This window comes from Somniosus microcephalus, chromosome 10 (assembly GCF_052327205.1).
Source record: "Somniosus microcephalus isolate GS21.2 chromosome 10, FLI_Smic_1.0, whole genome shotgun sequence".
NCBI lineage: Eukaryota > Metazoa > Chordata > Chondrichthyes > Squaliformes > Somniosidae > Somniosus > Somniosus microcephalus.
This window is the reverse complement of record NC_140996.1, coordinates 67,708,516-67,732,921: the sequence shown is the minus strand read 5'-3', so window position 1 is coordinate 67,732,921 and position 24,406 is coordinate 67,708,516. Positions and strand designations below refer to the sequence as shown.

At 44.0% G+C, this 24,406-nt stretch overlaps 1 protein-coding gene across 7 annotated transcripts in view; it reads left to right on the top strand.

Annotated features, from left to right (window-relative positions):
* Positions 1–24,406, top strand: part of acot9.1 (acyl-CoA thioesterase 9, tandem duplicate 1) — an 85,444-nt gene that overhangs the window by 17,037 nt on the left and 44,001 nt on the right. For 4 of the 7 annotated variants that reach the window (XM_085998587.1, XM_085998588.1, XM_085998591.1 and 1 more), the window contains 8 exons: positions 1,609–1,635; positions 2,149–2,194; positions 3,252–3,422; positions 3,543–3,580; positions 9,329–9,409; positions 11,408–11,511; positions 13,950–14,023; positions 21,220–21,287. In XM_085998587.1, coding sequence (XP_085854713.1) covers positions 1,609–1,635; positions 2,149–2,194; positions 3,252–3,422; positions 3,543–3,580; positions 9,329–9,409; positions 11,408–11,511; positions 13,950–14,023; positions 21,220–21,287 — 609 coding nt within the window. Of the gene's footprint in view, positions 1–1,608; positions 1,636–1,691; positions 1,711–2,148; positions 2,195–2,512; positions 2,669–3,229; positions 3,423–3,542; positions 3,581–9,328; positions 9,410–11,407; positions 11,512–13,949; positions 14,024–21,219; positions 21,288–24,406 lie in introns of those variants that run through there. The other 3 variants (XM_085998593.1, XM_085998592.1, XM_085998594.1) reach the window with 3 other exon arrangements.

Below are 24,406 nucleotides of genomic sequence, written 5' to 3'. Positions count from 1 at the left end.
TCCAATTAGTCCCATTCCTTTTCCCTTTCCCCCATAGTCCTGCAATTTTCTCCCCTTCAAGTATTTATCCAATTCCCTTTTGAAAGTTACTATTGATCTGCTTCCACCACCCTTTCAGGCAGCGCATTCCAGATCATCATAACTTGCTGTGTTAAAAAAAAAAAAAAAAAAAAAATTCTCCTCGCCTCTGGCTGTTTTGCCAATGACTTTAAATCTGTGTCCTCTGGTTACCGACCCTTCTGCATCAGCAGTTTTTTTTAAACTGTCACAGATGACTTAATTCTTGATGCATTCAAGATTATAACAACCAGCCAGCCTACTGTAGCTATACGGGAATATCTTGAGGCATGACTCATTTCCACAAGCTAATGAGAGGGGAAGTCCAAAACCCAAATATCAACGAGTTCTTACAGGGGAAAGAAAGGCTTTTTGTTCAAAGTAATTTTGCGGAACACCTCCGTTCAGTCCGTAAGGGTGACCCCGAGCTTCCGGTCGCCTGTCACTTTAATTCTCTGCTCCACTCCCACTCAGCTCTCTGTCCTCGGTCTCTTACACTGTTTCAATGAAGCTCAACACAAGCTCGAGGAACAGCACCTCATCTTTCGATTACAGCCTTCTAGACTCAACATCGAGTTCAACAATTTCAGACCATAACCTCTGACCCTATCTTTTTTCATTTTTTTCTCTCTCACATGGCAGCTGTCTGATCATTCTGCCATTGCCATTTACACTTCATCTAGTCATCTTTTGTTTCTTAACTTGTCCCATTACCATCTCCTTTTGCCTTGCACCATCATCCCTTTTGTCTCTTAATCTCTCCTGCCTTCCATCCTATCACAGACCTTCCCTTTTGTTCTTTCCTCCCCTCCCCCCCTTTCCCTGCCCCTACACTTGCTTAAAAACCTGTTCTATCTCCAACTTTATCCAGTTCTGACGAAGGGTCATTAACCTGAAACGTTAACTTTGTTTCTTTCTCCACAGTTTCTGCCTGACCTGCTGAGTATTTCCAGCAATTTATTTCAGATTTCCAGCATCTGCAGTATTTTGTTTTTGTAATTTCTCAATGTCTACATTTAAAGAAAAAGTGTAATTATATATTTAAAAATCCTGTTTTAAATTCATCTTCTGTTGGAGAGCTGCCATTGGATGTCTCCAATGAGACCGTTTCAGTTGTGTCATTGACCAACTTAGATTGTGAAGCACCAAAGATGTTCAGTCTGAAGAAGACATAACCCATAACAAAGTCTATTCACACTGTTCTTGCTCAGTGCCTGCTTTTGGGCTTTATTTCCTGAGGAAGAATGGAAGTAGCTGAAGTCAGTACTACTGGGCTTCTCTGAGAATGTGGCATTAAACAGACCATAGGTGATAATTGGACACATCACCTTCAGCCATAAGTTGCACACTGCTGATAACATAGTTTTTGTCAACATTTACTTTATAAAATAAACTCTCTAATGTGTTAAAAGGCAGATTAAAATATTTGGTTAGTGTTTAGTTGTATTACAACATTTAGCTTGTATTCAGTTTTAGTTGTAAAACTGTGATCAGGGGCCTTTTAGAAACCTGCTGCAAAGCTCAGTGCTTCTTTGTATTTTCCCTCCACAGGACATTCCAAAAAGTTAATGAATGATGGTGAGTGGCACAGCTTGAAGATCGGTAGAATACAATGACTTAAAGTTACCAAGAGCACCATATCTGCTAATGCAGGTTCTTAATATTTAGTGCATTCATTTATATTGTACCTGTATCTTTAGAGCGAATGAGCCTCTTATCTATAGAAATAAGAACAAAATGCTGGGAGTACTCAACAGGTCAGGCAGCATCTGTGGAGAGAGAACAGTATTAACGTTTCAGGTCGATGACCATCAGAACACATCGACCTGAAACGTTAACTCTCTCTCTCTCTCCACAGATGCTGCCTGGCCTGTTAAGTGTTTCCAGCATTTTCTGCTCAGATTTTCAGCATCTGCAGTATTTTGCTTTCTTTTATCTAAGAAATTAGTTTCAAGATGTTACTTTTTTTTGTCTGTTTTCGCAGTTGTCTGTTCAGCAATAGCAAATAGCAAAATGTATTTGAAGGAAAAATACATTTTCAAAATAAAGTGCAAATCTGATTTGACATTAACTAAGTCCCTCTTTGTTCAGTACGAGTGGAACTACGGAATATCGTTGGTGCGTCTAAACACTGGAGGTATGATGATAGCCTCAACTATTTAAGAGGGGAGGGAGGGAGGCTGGTGGGGGGGTGAGGGACGACGGTGGAGAAGGGAGGGAGGGTGGGTGGGGGTGGGTTAAGAGGGGAAGAGAGGGAGGACGGTGGGGGGGGGGAAGAGGGAGGACGGTAGGGTGAGGGAGGACGGTGGGGGAGAAGGGAGAGTGAGGGAGACAGGCTGGTGGAGTGGAGGGTGAGATGGAGGGAGACGGAGGCTGGTGGGGTGGAGGGTGAGATGGAGGATGGGTGTGGGGGGGGAGAAAGAGGTGGGGGGGTGCATGGGTGGAAGAGACCCTTTCTGACCCAATTTTCATGCTCTCTGTCCTGTTGCCCCCTCTCTCTCTTTTCATTTTCTTTTCATTGATGGGAAGAGGAAAGCTGCTCAGAGCTGTAGGCTGGTTTCTAATTGCAGTTGGAGAGGGATCTGCCCAGGGCACAGGCTGGGGTTGATGGGTAAGAGGTCTACAAGGCAACATTGGAACGCAATGCAACTCAGGCAGTACCCCGTCCCCTTGCCCCGTATCTGCTTCAGAAGCCACGCACCCCATCTCCTCTCCATCCTAACTTGCTTCCTCTGCCCCTTGCTCCCTTGTCTCCTCCTCTCCCTCTCACCTACCGTCCCATCCACGCAGCTTCCTCCATATCCCGGCCCATTGCCTTCCTTATCCCTGCCACTTTGCACCACCCCTCCAGGCCTAGATCCTCCCCTCTATCACCTCTCCCATTCCCTGTCCCATTCCCTCAATCCCTGTCCCATTACCCTTCCTCCCCCACAACCACCAACCAGTGCAAGAGCAGTTGCATCTGGTGAAAGGCCCAATTGAGAATGGAGGAAAGAAGGGGATTTGATAGCTGTGGGTTCTGAGGGGAGATATTCTCCCATCCCCGTCCCTCCCCCCACTATTGCTCCAGTTCCCCCTCTATTTTTAAACCTTTCCCTTGTCTCCCACACTCTTATCCCCATGTCTTTCCATTCAGCCTTCATTGGATATCCCACACTGGTTACATTTCTAGGTTTCTCTTAACACTTTTCCAGTGAACATCTCCAATCTCTAAAGGAAAGAGCTTCATTAAGTCTTATAATGGTAACCCACCAGGACGACTTGCCATATCGACGAATGAAGGACAGTTATCTGGAAGCATATCTACCATTGGGAAGCCAGCGCCACTTAAGAGAAAAGTACCTGAATGTACATAATTATGTAAGGTACAACAGCTGATCAATTATGATTTATAGTTTCAATTACCTTTTAACTTTGGCATCAAACTTTCTCAAATTATATACAATATTTTTATATTGAATCTCGGTGTATTCTTCCTTACGCAGATTTGGCAGGATCCTTGAAGACCTTGACTCATTTGGAGGTAAAACTCCAGTATACAACAGTTTAAAAAGCTATTGAACTTTTTTTGGCTTAAGCAAGAGGCATACCAAGAACGGCAAAGATTGTGTGAAATGTATGAAAGGGTAGTAAAGGTGATGACAAATGAAGAAGATAATACAGAAGTCGAGGGTACATGGCATCCTATACTGTATCTTCAGATCCTAAATCCCAATTATTGGCTTGTTATCCTGCTCCATGATGGTCATTTTTTAAATTGGCAAACTTGGAAATATACTGAACACTACACGGGAGGTGTGTGTAGAGCAGTATTGGGGGATGTTGATTCTGAATGCAGAAACACCACAGTTCTATCTAGTCAGTGTGGAATGTATGAGAGGCCAAGGCCCAGGTTGAAATGAGTAGATGATGAGGTATATCAGGACACAATGATTGGGTGACAAAGTTTGGGATTGTTGTTGGAGGAAGGCAAGACTGAAGGAAGTAAGTTTCAAAGTCCTGGGATAGAATGAATTACAGTAGGAAACCTTTTTGCAGCTTTGGAGGATCAGGTGGTCAAGGTTCAGAGGAGCACTGACCATAGCAGTATTGAGAAAGTAGAGTGAGAAACGAGAAGTGTTGGGATGAAGAGTGTTATTAGTTGGAGGCTAGCTGGAGACGAGCTTTTCATGTCTCCAGTCAAGGAATGTGATGGAAGTATCAATGAGCCCATTGCTATATTGGATTTTTAGGTGAGCTTGGGCATTACAAAGAGTTGAGACTCTTGGTGGGAGATGATGCATTTGGCAAAAAAGAGCTTGTTGGAAGCATCTTTGGTAGCGAGGTTCCCAGAATAGTTTAATTTATGTGCTTCCATATCTCAGGGTGGAGGGTTCAGTGAAGTACAAAACATTTTGCCAGTTGTAGGTTTTAATAGTTTGGAAGGTTGGGAAAATTTGGAGAAATGGGGTTAGGAGGAGACGACTGACATTTGGGTGGAGAATGTGCCTGGAGAGCGAGCGATCCATAGGTGGAGCAGGCATTTTAAGAGAAGGTGAAAGATAAACAAAGGAGCAAAAGGTGAGTGGCTAATAATGGAAAGGCAAGTGTGATAAAAATGATAACATCCGGGAAGTTATGTCATCACTTCCTGTGAACTATGAACTGTGTACATACCTCACTTCCTGTCATATGTCACTTCCTGTTGGACTGGTATAAATACTGGTCTGTTCAGTATTGTAAGAGGCTTCTACCAGAGGCATGGTAAAGACCTCTCTTGTGTATATAGTGTGTTTATAAGTTACTTAAAGCTTACTTTAAAGTTACTTGATGGTAAGTCTCCTTTTTCTTACATCAATTTAAGTAACTTAGTATTTACACTGACAAATACTAGACCTTCAGACAAACTCGGAAGTTAAGGATCCAGGGAACCACCCATCATGGAGAAAATCCTTAGACCTATTCGTCTGGACTTGGACCCGAATACACCAGCAGCTGGCAGGGTATGGAAGCATTGGTATCGTACTTTTGAGAATTTTCTGGATGAATGTAAAGCGGATGCTCCTGCTAAATTGAAGATACTTGTCAATTATGTGACCCCAAAAGCGTTCGAATATGTTGATGACTGGGATAGTTACGAAGAGGTGATTCGGGCACTTAAGAAACTGTATGCGAAGACCCCAAATGAGGTCTATGCTAGACATCTACTGGCCACAGCCCGACAAGGGCCAGGGGAATCAATTGACGAATTCCTGCAAGAACTTCGCAGGCTCAGCGTAGATTGTAACTTTCAGGCAGCCTCAGCTGAGCTGTACCGCCAAGAAATGATTCGTGATGCTTTCATCTGCGGGATTGCCTCTCCATTTATACGCCAGCGTCTACTAGAAAGTAAAACACTTGAGCTACAAAAAGCTTTTGACCTAGCTTGTTCACTGGATTTGGCAAAGAGAAATGCAGACCTCTATCAGCTGCCCAGATCTCGATCTGCTGCTGTAGCTGCAACCAGACAATTCAAGCGGTCTCAGGTGAACCCTATCATGGGGGAATCTAATTCTGATAATTCTGATGAAGAAGAGGAGGACGACCCCACTTTAGCAGCCTCTTGGCAATCTAGGAAGGAATGCTTCTTTTGTGGAGATGCTTTTCACCCTAGGAAAACCTGCCCTGCTCGCAATGCAATCTGCAGTTATTGCGGGAAAAAAGGACACTTTGCTAAAGTTTGCCTATCAAGGGCCTCTACGAGGGCCAATCCAGCTAAGGCCTACCGAACTGCCCCAATTAGGGCCTATCAAGATGCTCCAGCTAGGACCTATCAAGCTTCCTCTCGAGCTCTCTCCCGAAGAAGCACACCGAGAGTTTTAGCCACTCTCTGTGCAACGACACCAATTACAGCTGCTTGCCCACAGAACCTGTCTCAGGCAGCCACAAAAATTTCAATTAAAGGGCATACCTTAGATGCCTTAATTGACTCAGGAAGTACTGATAGTTTCATTAAGGAACAGATTGTTGCGAAATTGAAACTACATGTCTTCCCATCGGACCAGGCAATTGCGATGGCCCAGTCATCACTTAATACCAGAATCTCCGGCTTTTGTGTTGTTGATATGACACTTCATGGTCGTATGTATCCCTCCACCCGACTTTCGGTGCTCAAAGACTTATGTAGTGATCTCCTCTTAGGGCTGGACTTCCAAAAACAGCATAAGAAACTCACCATTGAGTTTGGTGGATCCAAACCCGGACTTACTATTTCTAATATACCATCTAAATTACCATTTTGTGCATTATCAGCAGCTTCACTTGATGAACCCTCATTATTTGCCAGTATTCCGCCTCAATGCCAACCGATAATAACGAAATCGCGGCGCTTTAATCAGGAAGACCAATCTTTTATTGCGGCTGAAATCTCTCGACTTCTAGCAGAGGATATCATTGAACCATGTTCGTCGCCCTGGCGGGCTCAAGTCGTCATTGTCAAGAACCCTCTAAAACCTCACAAACAGCGACTATGCATCGATTATTCGCAAACCATCAATCAATATACCGACTTGGACGCCTACCCATTGCCACGCATTGATGATATGGTTAATAAACTGGCCGAATACAAAGTGTTCTCAACTTACGATTTAAAAAGTGCCTATCATCAGTTACCCTTGAAGGTCTCAGATAAGCAGTACACAGCCTTTGAGGCTAATGGACGGCTGTACCAATTTCGTCGCCTCCCATTCGGGGTTACTAATGGAGTGGCTGTCTTTCAACGGGCAATGGATGGCCTGGTTAAGCAGGAAAACCTAAGGGACACTTTTCCCTATCTTGATAACATTACCATTGCAGGTCACGATCAACAGGAACACGACTCCAACCTCCAAAAATTTCGGGATGCCCTCCATCGCCGTAATTTGACCCTGAATGAATCCAAATCTGTTGAGTCGCAACCGACCATCAACATCCTTGGCTACTGCGTAGGCAATGGTATCATTAAGCCAGACCCAGAAAGACTTCGCCCGCTCCAAGAGCTCCCGTCACCTCCGGCTTCTTTACGTCGGGCTCTCGGTCTGTTTGCATACTACGCTAAATGGATTCCTCATTTTTCGGACGAAATCCAACCCTTGCTGCATGCTAGATCATTTCCACTGGGAACAGCGGCTGTTGCAGCCTTTAACCTTCTCAAAAAACAGTTGGAGAAAGCGGCTCTTCACTCCATTGATGAGAATCTCCCTTTCGTGGTTGAATGTGATGCCTCGGAGGTGGCGATCTCGGCTACTCTGAATCAGGAAGGTCGTCCTGTAGCATTTATGTCCAGGACCTTACAAGGTGCCGAGCTACATTATCCTCCGGTTGAGAAAGAAGCCACAGCCATCATAGAGGCAGTACAGAAGTGGAACCATTTTCTAGCTCGCCAGCACTTTACATTGATCACGGACCAACGATCAGTCGCCTTCATGCTCGATAATCGAAAACGAACCAAAATTAAGAATAATAAAATACAACTTTGGAGGATGGAACTGGCCTCTTTTGGTTATACCATTCTCTATCGGCCTGGCAAGGAGAATGTGGCCCCGGACACCCTCACACGGGCATTCTGCTCCACTATGTCATCCTCCACTCTCATGGATGTCCACAATGGTTTGTGTCATCCTGGCGTTACGCGCATGCTACATTTCGTACGATCACGGAATCTCCCTTTTTCCACTGGAGATGTAAAGAAAATATGCTCAGAATGCCGGCTTTGTGCGGAATTAAAACCTCAGTTCTTCCGCCCCTCAGATGGTATACTCATACATGCAACCCAACCGATGCAACGACTTAGCATCGATTTTAAGGGCCCAGTGCCCTCTTCAACTCGGAACACATATTTGCTCACCATGATCGACGAATATTCACGTTTTCCGTTTGCCTTCCCCTGCTCCAATATGCTGGCGTCCACAGTAATCTGCTGCCTTGAGCAGGTATTTTCTCTCTGTGGCATGCCGGCTTATATTCACTCAGATCGGGGTCCATCCTTTATGTCAAGGAAACTCAAGGACTACCTCTCAGAACGGGGAATTGCTACAAGCAAAACAACACCATACCATCCCATCGGAAATGGGCAGGTAGAGAGGTATAACGGTATCATCTGGAATTCCGTACGTCTCGCTTTAAGATCTCGGGGCCTACCAGACCAGCAATGGGAAACAGTGCTTCCGGATGCATTGCACTCTATACGGTCCCTGCTTTCTACAGCCACAAATACTACACCTCATGAGCGGTTCTTTGGATTCCAGCGTCGCTCATCTCATGGGACATCACTCCCGTCATGGCTAACTACTCCTGGACCTGTATTACTCCGAAGATACGTTCGGACGTCTAAAAATGACCCTCTTGTAGACGAGGTCGAACTAACCGATGCCAACCCCACCTATGCAAACATACGATATTCCGACGGCCGAGAATCTACCGTATCATTACGGGATCTGGCTCCCTGCCCACCAGGACCTAGTGGGACATCGGGTGATGGCATTTCACCAGGAAACTCTTGGGACCTATCGGGTACCCCTCTCCAGGATCCTGATCGGACACCAACTAGCTTGGTGCCGGTAGAACCCCGTGCTCAAGGTTGCGACCCTCCCAGTACCGCGCATGAAAGTACTGATCCGCCACAGACCAGCTCTGCACCTCCCTCTGAACAGAGGCAGTCCGACTTTGAACCTATTGGGGCTCGTACTCGAAGCCATGATCTCCCCGACCCTTCACAGGGCAATCCAGGCCACACAGACTCTGACCAATGGCCAACCGCATGTAAGCGGACCAGCGACCCTCTACGACGGGAATCCAAACGGGTGCGACTCTTCCTTGTTCGGCGGCTGCGGACCAAAAGGTAGACCACAGCCTCCTAATCCTGCAGGAGGGAAGAATGTGATAAAAATGATAACATCTGGGAAGTTATGTCATCACTTCCTGTGAACTATGAACTATGAACTGTGTACATACCTCACTTCCTGTCATATGTCACTTCCTGTTGGACTGGTATAAATACTGGTCTGTTCAGTATTGTAAGAGGCTTCTACCAGAAGCATGGTAAAGACCTCTCTTGTGTATATAGTGTGTTTATAAGCTACTTAAAGCTTACTTTAAAGTTACTTGATGGTAAGTCTCCTTTTTCTTACATCAGCAAGTATGGACTTGTAGCAGTGCCGCTGTGTTTTGTGCAGAGGACTAGAAATAGTTCCCATTTCAATAAAGTTAATGTTTGAGAGTGTTAATTGTTGAAAAGTCAGTGTGGTATAATTAACATTTCCTTTTTGTTTTGCAGTTTTAATTAGTTATACCCATGCCAAAACTGATGGTCCAAGAAACCCTTTTTCTATTGTTACTGCACTTGTTGATGAAATAGGTACGTTTACATTTTTCTCAAAATTGTGGAAGTATGAATACTGTTTGTAGAAGTCTTATGGTGTCCAGAAATGTTTTCATTGCACCAACATGTTTTCTGTAATATAATGTACTGTAGTCAGCACCGACTTCTCCACTTGGGAGAAAATAAAAATCTTCACCTTTTCCCAAAATAAATGATACGGGTTGGCGGGGAGCTGGTGCACCCCTATTAGATCACCCTACCATGTTGTCCTACAGCTTTCACAATGATACAAAGTCACTTTTGACATACTGTGTCAGTGATAGTCGAACTCAAGAGTCAGGTTGGGGATCTGACTGCTGAGTATGTTAAGTGCTGAATTGAGACCATTTCCAACAGGTAGTGAATTGCACACTCCTTATGTTTTGTAGCTCATGTTGTATAACACCAGCCTGTCCATTGGGCTGCATGGAATGCTTTAACCCTAAATGTTTCTGTGCACCAAGTCCCATTTACCCATCACCCCTGTGCTCGCTGACCTACATTGGCTCCCAGTCCGGCTGCGCCTCGATTTTAAAAAATTCTCATTCTTATCTTCAAATCCCCTCCACATGGCCTCATTCCCTCCCTTTCTTTGTAACATCCTCCAGTCCTACAACCCACAAATCTCTGGGCTTCTCCATTTCTGGCCTCTTGTGCATCCCTGATTTCCTTTGCTCCACCATTTGCGGCCGTGCCTTCAGCTGTCAAGGCGATAAACTCTGGAATTCCCCCCAAAACCCCTCTGCCTCTCCAACTCTCTCTCCTCCTTTAGGTCGCTGCCTAAGGGAAGAGATGAGATGTGAAAAGCACAAATGATGAGCTTCGACAGGCCTAATGACACATCAGGAATTTGGGTGCACAACCAGCCCCACCCCCCAATGATGCAAATTTCATAAGATCTTTGTAACTGCATTTTCTCTCCTTATGGCTTGCATATTGCTGCAGAGTATCTGATTTGCTGAGACTAGACTAGCAGTTGGCTTTAGATCTAGCTCACAACACTCGTGTATGGTGCTGGGAGCTCACTCAGTATCAGCTGGAAGGAAAGTGACCATCCTAAAGTAATGAGAGAGAATGACTTGTGTGCAGCAACAGAGCATTTTTAAAATTCATTCCTGAGATGTGGGTGTTGCTGGCAAGGCCAGCATTTATTGCCTATCCCTAATTGCCCTTGAGAAGATGGTGGTGCGCTGCAGTCCATGTGGTGAAGGTACAGTGCTGTTGGGGAGAATTCCAGGATTTTGACCCAGCGACGATGAAGGAACGGCGATATATTTCCAATTAAGGATGGCTTGGAGTGGAACTTGCAGGTGGTGGTGTTCCCATGCACCTGCTGCCTTTGTGCTTCTAGGTGGTAGAGATCGCAGGTTTGGGAGGTGTTGCCGAAGAAGGCTGTTACTGTGAGAGGATTGAGAGGGCGTGCTGTTTGGCTAAAGGTTGGTGCTGTTGAAAGTTGATGGAATGAGTCCCAGGTGAGACCATGTGGAATATAAAAGCTGAGATTCCAGCAGATCTAAATGCAAGAGTAACCGGCAGATAGCTGTGGGAGCTGGAAGAGGAGAGTCTTGTTATGGTCAGTCTGGCGATGGTGAACCTAGTTTATGTACAGGCTGTCTTAACAACTTTTCTTGTACTATCATATTCTGTTAGATATTCCTGAATGAGAGTAAATCTGCAGTGAATAGTGTTATAATAATTAGAAGTCTTCGTATTACCCTGGGACATACATTGAAATAAACCTCTCATCAGTGCAGTTCAAACAACAGGGCAAAACATGACTCCTTTTCAAATCACAGCATTTGATCATAGCTGTCCATCATAGTCTGCCATGACACTTCTACCAGTGGTAATTAATATTAATTGTTTAGAGATTAATGTAATGAAGTATATGCCAAAACATTAACGTGATCGTGTGTGTAATGGGCATGTGGAAGGTTCAGTGAGTGTTGTCAGGGATCTCGTGTTGTCTGGTAAAATCATTTTTTTTCTCTCTAGATCTGGTCAAAAAGATGATACGGCCGGACTGTGACCTGAAATTCACTGGTAATGTCACCTGGGTAGGAAAAAGTTCCATGGAAGTCCAGATGCACATAGCTCAGGTTAGATCACTCTTAAAAATGTGTCAATTGCCCCATTGGTAGTTGACGAGTTTATTTAGAAGAGTTAATTTAATTTACCTTTAGCTGCTAGATGTATAATAATAAAATTGTTCTGGCAAACTCCTGTTGTAGCTTTGGAATGGCCACAAACTCTGCTGGGACCCAGACATGCAAGGCCCCAGCCACAGGGTGAGATTTTCAGTTTCTCTCTTCCCAAGCTATCTCCCCCCCACCCCCAGTAGGGTGGAGTCTCTGCCTGCCCCTACAAGACCATCGATGTAGGCGGCGGACTCTAAATTGGAAGTTCTTGTGTCCCAACTGTGCGGATTTTCTAGGTCATTCTGTTCATGTTTCTGAATTGTATCTTTGAAATGGCCTGATCGGAGGGTGCAGCCAACAGAAGCTAATACACAAATGCCTCATGAAATTCACTCTGATGGTTGTTGGGAGCACAAAGTTTTGAAATTGCCTTTGATTATCCTAGCACAACTCAAGATTTCTCACTGTCTGATGAATTGGCCCAACCAATGCTAGAGTTCAGCAAGTAATGGCTCTTTCTGCACTGGAAGTTTTATAAACAAGGGATGGGATGCCAGGCAGTAAAAGTATCTGGGAGCTGATGACACAGGCAGAAGTTGGAGTTTACTTGCTGATATTCCATGCAGTTTTTGGATTGATGAGGAAAGTAATGGTGCAACGCAACATCTATTGTGTTCCTAGTGGAAACATGGAATCCTGGCTTGACTGCAAGCAATTCTCGTGCTGCTTTGTTCCTGATGTAGAAGTCATGGCAGCCAGGTTCCATTTCTGTTGTTCAAGATGGACTTTAGTATGGAGTAGGTCATTCTTCTAAATTGCAATAGTCAATATGGCTTTGACTATACTGGACGCGAGAGGTTTCTCTACAGCCTGTCAAAACAAGGCTGATGTAATCCTTCGCTTTGTAGACAACTGAAGTTGAAGTTTCTTGATGATTCACATGCCAATTTATGTGATTACTAAGCCAAGGAGTTAAATATGTGACTGAAGAGCATCTGATACCCTTGTATAAAAATGGTGGGTAATAAGAGAGTTGGTGATTTCGTTTTCTCAACCCTGAAAGTGCCATTATCATTTGTCTGCATGCAAATGTAGATAATATTGGTCTTAGGGCAGTGATTGTTCACTTCTTGCCCCTTGGATGGGGATTTAACAATCTTGGAACATCATTGTGGACAATATGTGCCACAAAACTGAGATTTTATAGGGTCCTAGGCCCTAGTGTTGAATGGTATGATGAATATCGATTTGTCATGATCAGATGTAGGGGCAGATTTACCTCTTCAGTACTTGGGTGTAAAGCTTTGTATGGGTGGAACACATATTGGAAAGTGTGGTATGAAGGATTACACGCCTGTAATGCAGCCTGCCCAATCTTTTGTCCATTTTAGGGTGGACTGTGTTACGGACGTGTAATCGCCGTCGGATTTTCCTATGTATACCCCTCCCATGTGCTGCTTCACCCCAAGCGCTAAAGACGATGATTTGTCCCTAAATTTCCTCCAAAAAAAATGTGCTCTGTTTACCAACTGACAAGATAAGTGGTGAGACCAACTCGACGACATCCAGGACAAAGCAGCCTGCTTGATTGGCACCCCCTCTAGCACCTTAAACATTCACTCCCTCCACCACCGGCGTACCGTGGCTGCAGTGTGTACCATCTACAAGATGCACTGCAGCAACTCGCCAAGGCTTCTTCGGCAACACCTCCCAAACCTGCGACCTCTTCCACCTAGAAAGACAAGGGCAGCAAATGCGTGGGAACACCACCACCTCCATGTTCCCCTCCAAGTCACTCACCATCCTGACTTGGAAGTATATTGCCGATCCTTCATCGTCACTGGGTCAAAATCCTGGAACTCCCTACCTAACAGCACAGTGGGAGTACCTTCACCACATGGACTTCAGCAGTTCAAGAAGGCGGCTCACCACCACCTTAGGGCAATTAGGGATGGGCAATAAATGCTGGCCTTGCCAGCAACGCCCACATCCCATAAAAACGAATACATTTAAAAAAAAAACTTCTCAACAAAACTGGAATGTCACACACACCCACCCCCCCCCCCCCCCCACTACATTGGAGGTGCAGGAAACAATGGTTATTGGTCCCGTGTTATTATGCACTAAGACAATTGTTCTGGGACATCACAAGTTGACTGATTTTTCACTGAAGGCAAATGGGCAACCATCCAACAGTATGATAGTGGCTGAACACTGCTGCAAAAAGGTTCTCATTCACTGGTTTGTACAAGGTTCAGCATGATTCACAGCAGGGATATTAATTTAACCTCACATTTCCTGAGTCCAAAAACTAAAGAAATCTTGCCATGAATTAAATTGGTTCAGTAGCATGAGCTTGTATAGTGCATTTAATTTAACTGTGAATTTTGACTTTCAAGTATCATGATGGCATCTACACTCCCGTCTTAAAGGCTACTTTTGTGATGGTAGCACGAGATGCTGGAAATAAAAGGTAACCAATGTTGGAATTGATTTCTGAATGTACATTGAGCAAATTTATTTTATTTAATTTGTGGCCATACTTTATAGTGTCACCATGTGCAAGAGCAATTCCGTTTCTTCATACATATCAAAATCACAAATTACTCGAAATTCAGGGTTTAAAGTAAGGCATAGAATGTTGGACCGATATAAGCTTGGGATTTTGCTGTTTATCCAAAGAATATTTCACCAGTATATGAAAAGCTTTCATTTACTTATGTAAAACACAATTCACAAATTAAAGGTCTTGCACATTTATGAAAGTAGTACCAAATACTGCCACCATTTGGATATTCTTTGTATCCTAATGTTTATTTGGGAGAAGATGGGAATTGAGTGATGTGGTTCACGAAAGGTAGGCTGTGGAGAAACGCGTTTTCTAAACTTTGAATGTTGGATGTGCCTCTAAGCTTACTTATGTATCGAAGCAAAAAATAGGTTTGTCTGTCCGGTAGAAAACTCTAACCCTTCTAGAACATAGAAACATAGGAGCAGGAGTAGGCCATTCTGCCCTTCGAGCCTGCGCCACCATTCAATATGATCATGGCTGATCCTCTATCTCAATACCATATTCCTGCTCTCTCCCCACACCCCTTGATGCCTTTTGTGTCTAGAAATCTATCTCTCCTCCTTAAATATATTCAGTGACTTGGTCTCCACAGCCTTCTGTGGTAGAGAATTCCACAGGTTCACCACCCTCTGAGTGAAGAAATTTCTCATCTCAGTCCTAAATGTCCTACCCCTCGTTCTAGACTCCCCAGCCAGGGGAAACATCCTCCCTGCATCCAGTCTGTCTAGCCCTGTCAGAATTTTATACGTTTCAATGAGATCTCCCCTCATTCTTCTAAACTCTAGTGAATACAGGCCTAGCCAACCCAATATCTCTTCATATGACAGTCCTGCCATCCCAGGAATCAGTCTGGTGAACCTTCGTTGCACTCCCTCTATGGCAAGTATATCCTTTCTTAGGTAAGGAGACCAAAACTGCGCACACTACTCCAGGTGTGGTCTCACCAAGGCCCTGTACAACTGTAGTAAGACATCCTTGCTCCTGAACACTCATCCTCTTGCAATGAAGGCCAACATACCATTTGCCTTCCTAACTGCTTGCTGCGCCTGCATGTTTGCTTTCAGTGACTGGTGTACAAGGACACCCAGGTCCCTTTGTACATCAGCATTTCCCAATCTATCACCATTTAAATAATATTCTACCTTTCTGTTTTTCCTACCGAAGTGGATAACTTCACATTTATCCACATTATACTGCATCTGCCATGTATTTGCCCACTCACTCAACTTGTCTAAGTCACCTTGAAGCCTCTTTGCATCCTCCTCACAACTCACAATCCCACCTAGTTTCGTGTCGTCAGCAAACTTGGAAATATTACATTTGGTTCCCTCACCCAAATCATTATATATGCTGTGAATAGCAGGGGCCCAAGCACTGATCCCTGTGGTTACCCCACTAGTCACCGCCTGCCACCCCGAAAAAGACCCATTTATTCCTACTCTCTGTTTCCTGTCTGTTAACCAATTTTCAATCCATGCCAGTATATTACCCCCAATCCCATGTGCTTTAATTTTGCACACTAACCTCTTATGTGGGACTTTACCAAAGGCCTTCTGAAAATCCAAATACACCACATCCACTGGTTCTCCCTTATCTATTCTACCAGTTACACCCTCAAAAATCTCGAGTCGGTTTGTCAAAGATGATTTCCCTTTCATAAATTCATGTTGACTTTGTCTAATCCTGTTGATATTTTCTAAGTGTCCTGTTATCACATCCTTTGTAATAGACTAGCATTTTCCATACTAATGTTAGGCTAACCGGCCTGTAGTTCCCTGTTTTCTCTCCCTCCTTTTTTTAAATAGTGGGGTTACATTTGCCACCCTCCAATCTGCAGGAGTTGTTCCATAATCTATAGAATTTTTGAAGATGACAACCAATGCATCCACTATTTCCATGGCTACCTCTTAGTACTCTGGGATGCAGATTATCAGGCCCTGGGGATTTATCAGCTTTCAGTCCCATTAATTTCTCCAGCACTATTTTTTACTGATACTAATTTCCTTTAATTCCTCCTTCTCACTAGACCCTTGGTTCCTTAGCATTTCTGGGAAGTTATTTGTGATCTCTTCCGTGAAGACAGAACCAAAGTATTTGTTTAATTACTCAGCCATTTCCTTGTTCCCCATTATAAATTCTCCCGTTTCTGACTGTAAGGGACCTACATTTGTCTTCACTAATCTTTTTCTTTTGACATACTTGTAGAAGCTTTTACTATCTGCTTTTATGTTCCTTGCAAGTTTACTCTCATACTCAATATTTCCCCTCTTAATCAATCTCTTGGTCCTTTTTTGCTGAACTCTAAACTGCTCCCAATCCTCAGGCTTGCTACTTTTTCTGGCAACTTTATATGAATCCTCTTTGGATCTAATACTATCCTTAATTTCTTTTGTTAGCCAAGGTTGGGCCGCTTTTCCTTTTGTGTTTTTGCACCAGAAGGGAATGTATAACTGTTGCAATTCATGCATTCATTCCTTAAATGTTAGCCATTGCCTATCCACCGTCATGCCTTTTAATGAAGCTCCCCAATCTATCATAGCCAACTCACTCCTCATATCTTCGTAGTTTCCTTTGTTTAGATTTAGGACCCTAGATTCAGATTGGACTTCTTCACTTTCCATCTTAATGAAGAATTCTATCATGTTATGGTCACTCTTCCCGAAAGGACCCCGCACAACCAGATTATTAATTAACCCCTTCTCATTGCACAATACCCAATCTAGGATAGCCTGTTCCCTAGTTGGCTCCTCAACATACTGGTCTAAAAACCCATCTCGTACGCACTCCAGGAATTCATCTTCCACAGTATTATTGCTAATTTGGTTTGGCCAGTCTATATGTAGATTAAAGTCACCCATGATTACTGTAGTACCCTTGTTACATGCATCTCTAATTTCCTGTTTGATGCCGTCCCCTACATTACCACTACTGTTTGGAGGCCTATAGACAACTCCCACCAGTGCCCCACGAATCGAAACCCACTTCTCCCACACCAATCTTTGAGCCACGCATTCATCTCCCTGATCCTATTGACCCTATCCCAATTTGCTCGTGACTCTGGTAATAATCCAGAGATTATGACCATTGTGGTTCTGCTTTTTAATTTAGTCCCTAGCTGCTCAAACTCTCTCAGCAGAACCTCTTTCTTTGTCGTTGGTACCTATGTGGACCATGACAACTGGATCCTCCCCCTCCCACTCCAGGTTCTTCTCCAGCCCGGAGATGTCCTTTCCCCTGGCACCGGGTAGGCAACATAGCCTTCGGGACTCACGCTCCTGGCTGCAGAGAACAGTGTCTATCCCCCTAACTATGTTGTCCACTACTAAACCACCTTCCTTTTTACTTCCCCCCACTTCAACGGCTTCCTGTACCACAGTGCCATTGTCAGTTTACTCATCCTCCCCGCAAGTCCCCACACTGGTCCACAAGGGTTGCAAGAACCTCGTATCTATTGGACAAGTGCAGGGACTGAGGCTCCTGCAATACTACCTCCTGGATCCCCGTACCTGCCTCACTCGCAGTCACACCCTCCTGTCCCTGACCACATGTCAGTTCTAAAGTATTTAATCTAAGGGGTGTGGCTGTCTCCTGGAGCAAAAGGTCCAGGTAACCTTCTCCCTCCCTGATGTCTTGCAATGTCTGCAGCTCGGACTCCAGCTCCTCATCTCGGAGCAGAAGTTCCTCGAGCCGCAGACACTTATCGCAGATGTAGTCGCCCTGGACAAAAATGTCCACAAGCTCCCACATATTGCAGCAGCAACACATCTCCTGTTCTCCCATTATTTTATTTGTTTAATTAATTTAGTATTAATCAAATGATTTACCTCATTTAGTTTATTAAATTAATTAAATTAAGTTTAGTTTTTAAAATTTAGTTATGTTATATGTTAACTTAAAACTATCTTAACACTTAGCCCACAGTCACTACCAATCACTTACCTGCCTTACCTGTAAGGTCACACTGCCATTTTCTCTTGTTGATGCTGCTTTTATCCCCGCTCTTGGGCCTCGGTCTACGACCGCCGCCGCTCTGCGGGAGAAGTTAAGAAAAGCAAGCACTTCCTTCCCACACTTGCCAAACTCCCAGTTGTTCACTCTCTGCTGCTGCACTCAGGCCCCTGTATTTATACTGTTTGTGACTCAGATGAGTCACCACTGCTCTGCTACTGTTTCAGGAACCAGTTTAATCCAGTTAGCTAATTAACTAACTACAGCAGCTCTCTAGCAGGAGATCTCTGCTTAAGCCTGAAGGAACTTAAAAATTTTAAGTTTAAATTTTAACTTAAACAGTTGATCTTACTTAAGAGCTACTAGCAATTAACACTAGATTTTAAAAGAGATTAACCCTTAAAACTCGCAGTTATTTACATTGCATCATGGGTGTCTCCCCCACCCAATTCCAATTTAAAGCAAAATAGGTAATTTCTGCAACGTTCAGTGTAGTTGAGCTTGGCTTTTGCTTATGGAATGCAGTCCTAGACAGGGGCAGAATTTTGTTTAGTCATTCCACCTGACTTTGGGCTGCTTTGAGGCAGGCAGGAGAGGAAAATTAGGCAGGGGGCACCCAGCTAGAAATGACTTCAGGCCTGCAATATGTTTACTCAGATGTGGGTGGAATGGGTGTACTTATTTTAATTAGACACAAGCAATGTTAATTAGGCAACCTTTGTGCCTTACACTGAGGTCCCGTCTGCTCTCGGGTGGACGTAAAAGATCCCATGGCACTATTTCGAAGTAGAGCAGGGGAGTTCTCCCCGGTGTCCTGGCCAATATTTATCCCTCAATTAACATAACAAAAATAGATTGTCTGGTTATTATCACATTGCTGTTTGTGGGAGCTTGCTGTGTGCAAATTGGCTGCTGCGTTTCCCACATTACAACAGTGACTACACTCCAAAAGTACTTCATTGGCTGTAAAGCGCTTTTAGATGTCCAGTGGTCATGAAAGGCGCTATATAAATGCAAGTCTGTCTTTCGGTCTTTCTTTCTTAGCACTGCTGGATGCAAAGACCTTGGTGCATTCCTGTTGCTTAGTACTGGCCTGGTATTTGGAGGATACAAGTAGAGACCTGAGGCCTGCCCAACAATTTTCCTTCCTCCGCCACCCCCTGAGGCAGTCTCTCCAACAGAGGAAGTTATTCTGCTGGCCGCCCACCAAAAATACTTAAACGACCACAAGCAATCAGCCAGGGTCAGAGGTGGGCCATTGGGTCAGGCAGCGGTTCCCTCCACCAAGGTTAGAATGACTTCCTGCCCAGGATGGGAAATCTGTCCCTTCGTGTTGATTATAGATGGTGGATTTAGTAAGTACTATTCAGTGAGATCCATAGCGAGGGACCCAAGAGGATCAATGGAGGAAGTGATGGAAGCTGGAGGAGCTCCTGGTACAGGATTTTAAAAATGCTCTTCTAGTTCAAATGAATCCCAGTTACTCTGTTTTATCCCAACATCTTAGCTCCCTTTCTAGTTATATGCAGACCTAACTTCCTGTACAAGTTTCTCTTCACTGAAAATTCCTGTTATCTGTAAACTCAATTACTATCTGCATACACAAGTTTATTGACCACTCATTCAAATCTTTTTTGCTGCTCATTCTTCCCATGCCTCTAAGTAGCACTGCAACCTTCTTTAACAGCCTTTGCTTTGAAACTCGCCCACTAAGCCTTTGTCAAGAAAATAGACAAGGTTAATGCAGTAGATGTAATATATCTAAATTTCCAAAATGCCTTCGATAACGAACCACATAATAGACTAATGAATAAGGTCAGGGAATGTGAGTCAGGGGACAAGTAGCAGAATGGATAGCTAACTGAAGGACAGAAAGCAGAGAGTAGGGGTAAAGGGTAGCTATTCAGAGTGGCAGAAGGTGGGAAGTGGTGTTCCACAAGGATCAGTGCTGGGACCACTGTAGTTCATAATTTATATTAACGATTTAGACTTTGGAATCAAAAACACAATTTCTAAATTTGCGGACTGCACCAAATTGGGGGGAATGGTCAATACTGAGGAAGAATGCAACAAATTACAAGAAGACATTAATAAACTTGCAGAATGGGCATATAATTAGCAACTGCATTTCAACATAGATAAGTGTGAAGCATTATATTTTGGTAAGAAAAATAAGGAGGTCACATATTACTTGGAAAATAAGAATCTAAATGGGGTAGAGGAGCAAAAGGATCTGGGAGTACAAGTACACAAATCACTAAAAGTAGTGATGCAGATTAATAAGGCAATAAAAAAGCAAACCAAGCACTAGGGTTTATTTCTAGGGGGATAGAATTCAAAAGTAGAGAAGTTTTGCTAAACATGTGTAGAACCTTGGTTAGACCACACTTGGAGTACTGTGTACAGTTCTGGTTGCCATATTATAAAAAGGATATAGAGGCACTAGAGAGGGTGCAGAGAAAATTTACACAGATGATACCAGAAATGTTCCCTTTTTAATTTTTTTGGGGGTGTGCGGCCCCTTTAAGGGGCTGTGTGGCCCATTCAAAATACTGCGCATGTGCAGCGTTTCCCATTTAAAATTCAATGGGCTGGTTTCGCAGGAGCTCCAGATAAAGGGAACATAGATATAACTTCGCATTTCTGGTACTAATCAGGAAAGGATGAGCAGGCTGCGTCTCTTTTGAAAAGAGAAGGCTGAGGGGTGACCTCATAAAGGTCTTTAAAATTATGAAAGGTTTTGATAGAGTAGATACAGAGAGAATGTTTCCCCTTGTGGGGAAGAGCATAACTAGAGGCCATCAATATATCAAGAAATTCATCAAGAAATCAAATAGGGAATTCAGAAGAAACTTCTTTACCCAGAGAGTGGTGAGAATGTGGAACTCACTATCACAGGGAGTGGTTGAGGTGAATAGTATAGATGCATTTAAGGGTAGGCTAGATAAGCATATGCGGGAGAAGGGAATAGAGGGTTATGCTGATATTTAGATGAAGAAAGATGGGAGGAGGCTCAAGTGGAGCATAAAGGCCGGCATGAACTGGTTGGGCCGAATGGCCTGTTTCTGTGCCATATATCCTATGTAATATAGGCATAAAAAGTGCTGCTAATAGATGAAAGCCATAGTTAATTGTGTTTTTTCTCACAGTGCAGCTTTTATTAATCCATTGAAACCTGAAGGTCCAGAGGAGGAGAAACTCTTTGAACAAGGAAACTGTAAGTCGTGACGAGCAATCACTACCTAAACTATCCCAATGGAAGAAAGAAATTGCATTTATACAGTGCCTTTCATGTCCTTAAGCTGCCCAAAGCATTTCCCAGCCAATGCATTATTTTGAAGTGTACTCGCTGCTATTTTGTAGCCAAACACACCCAATTTGTCCACAGCAAGGTCCAAGAGACAGAAATGAAATAAATGACCAGTTAATTTTTTTAATTGTTTGGTTGAGGGATAAATAGTGATGTGAAATCTTTTACATTCACCTCATCAGCAAACATGGCCTTGGTTTAACATCTCATTCAAAAGATTGAAGTGACTGCATTGAAGAGTCAGCCTAGATTATGAATTGCTGGGTGTAGAGAAGGCAACCAGTGGGTGTAGTTCTTCTCTTGAGTAGGGGTAGAACACTGAAAACTGCATTTTCTGACTTTCCTTGGGGGTAGAAATTGACAAAATTAAATGTGCAGATGGCGTTATGCCAAAGTAAGCCCAGTAATTTGTTCATGGTTTAACAACTCCTATTTCTACCATTGTTACAGTCACCGGAAGGGCCAAAGACAGTTAGAATAGTTTTAGTTTCTGTAATTCTGAACCGGAACGGGACCAACATCCTTGCGGGGAGGGTTGCTAGTACTGTTGGGGAGGGTTTAAACTAACTTGGCAAGTCAGAGTGTGAAAGGCTTAGAAGGTGCGGAATTCTTAAAGTGCATCCAGGAGAGCTTTTTGAGCCAGCATGTAGAAAGTCCTACATGAGAGGGGGCGGTACTGGACCTAATTCTAGGGAATGTAGCCGATCAAGTGGTAAATGTCAGTAGGAGAGCATTTTGGTGACCGTGACCATAATTCGGTGAGATTTAAGGTAGTCATGGCAAAGGACAAAGATGGACCGGAAATAAAGGTTCTAAATTGGGGGAAGGCCAATTTTAATATGATGAGGCAGGATCTGGCCAAAGTGGACTGGGATCGGCTGCTTGTAGGAAAATCCACATCAGAGCAGTGGGAGTCTTTCAGAAAGGAAATAGAGAGAGTACAATGCCAACACGTTCCTGTGAAGGTCAAGGGTGGGACCAACAAGCTCAGGGAACCCTGGATGTCAAGGGATATACAAGAATGGATTAGGAAAAAAAGGGAGGCTTTTGGCAGATACAAAGGACTAAAAACAGTGAAAGCCCTAGAGGAGTATAGAAAGTGCAGGGGGCTACTTAAAAAAGAAATTAGGAGAGCGAAAAGGGGGCATGAAAAAATACTGGTGGGCAAAATAAAGGAAAATCCCAAGGTGTTTTATAAGTATATTAAGGGCAAGAGGATAACCAGGGAAAGAATAGGGCCCATTAGGGACCAAAGTGGCAATCTGTGTGTAGAGCCGGAAGATGTAGGTGAGGTTTTAAATGAATATTTTGCATCTGTGTTCACTATGGAGAAGGACGATGTAGGCATAGAAATCAGGCAGGGGGATTGTGATATACTTGAACAATTTAGTATTGAGAAGGAGGAGGTACTAGCATTTTTAGCGGGCTTAAAAGTGGATAAATCCCCAGGCCCTGATGGGATGTATCCCAGGCTGCTGTGTGAGGCATGGGAGGAGATTGCAGGGGCTCTGACACAAATTTTCAGAACCTCTCTGGCCACAGGGGATGTGCCAGAGGACTGGAGGACAGCTAACGTAGTACCATTGTTCAAGAAGGGTAGAAGGGATAAACCAGGGAATTACAAGCCAGTGAGCCTAACATCAGTGGTAGGGAAATTATTGGAAAAAATTCTGAGGGACAGAATTAGGCTCCCTTGGAGAGGCAGGGATTCATCAGGGATAGTCAGCATGGCTTTGTCAGGGGGCGATCATGTCTGACCAAGTTGATTGAATTTTTCGAGGGGGTGACTAGGTGTGTGGATGAGGGTAGTGCAGTTGATGTAGTCTACATGAACTTCAGCAAGGCATTTGACAAAGTCCCACATGGGAGACTGGTCAAGAAGGTAAGAGCCCATGGGATCCAGGGCAATTTGGCACATTGGATCCAAAATTGGCTTAGTGGTAGGAGGCAGAGGGTGATGGTCGAAGGTTGTTTTTGTGAATGGAAGCCTGTGTCCAGTGGTGTACCACAGGGATCGGTGCTGGGTCCTTTGCTGTTTGTAGGGTACATTAATGATTTAGATATGAATGTAGGAGGTATGATCAGTAAGTTCGCAGATGACATGAAAATTGGTGGAGTGGTAAATAGCGAGGAGGGAAGCCTCAGGCTACAGGACGATATAGACAGAATGGTTAGATGGGCAGAACCGTGGCAAATGGAATTTAACCCTGAAAAGTGTGAGGTGATGCATTTTGGGAGTACAAACAAGGCAAGGAAATATACAATGAATGGTAGGATCCTAGGAAGGACAGAGGATCAGAGGAACCTTGGTGTGCATGTACATAGATCCCTGAAGGCAACAGGACAGGTAGATAAGGTGGTTAAAAAGGCATATGGGATACTTGCCTTCATTAGCCGAGGCATAGAATATAAGAGCAGGGAGGTTATGATGGAGCTGTACAAAACGCTAGTTAGGCCACAGTTGGAATACTGTGTGCAGTTCTGGTCACCACACTGTAGGAGGAATGTGATTGCATTGGAGAGGGTGCAGAGGAGATTCACCAGGATGTTACCTGGGCCGGAGCGCTTCAGCTATGAAGAAAGACTGGACAGGCTGGGATTGTTTTCCTTAGAGCAGAGAAGGCTGAGGGGGGACCTGATTGAGGTGTACAAAATTATGAGGGGCATAGATAGGATAGATAGAAAGGAACTTTTCCCCTTTAGTAGAGGGGTCAATAACCAGGAGGCATAGTTTCATGGTAAGGGGCAGGAGGTTTAGAGGGGATTTGAGGAAAAAAAAATTCACCCAGAGGGTGGTTAGAATCTGGAACTCACTGCCTGAAAGGGTGGTAGAGGCAGGAACCCTCACAACATTCAAGAAGCATTTAGATGAGCACTTGAAACGCCATAGCATACAAGGCTACGGACCAAGTACTGGAAAATGGGATTAGAATAGACAGGGCTTGATGGCCGGCACGGACACGATGGGCCGAAGGGCCTCTTTCTGTGCTGTGTAACTCTATGGCCTAGAAATTCGGTGGGCTGTG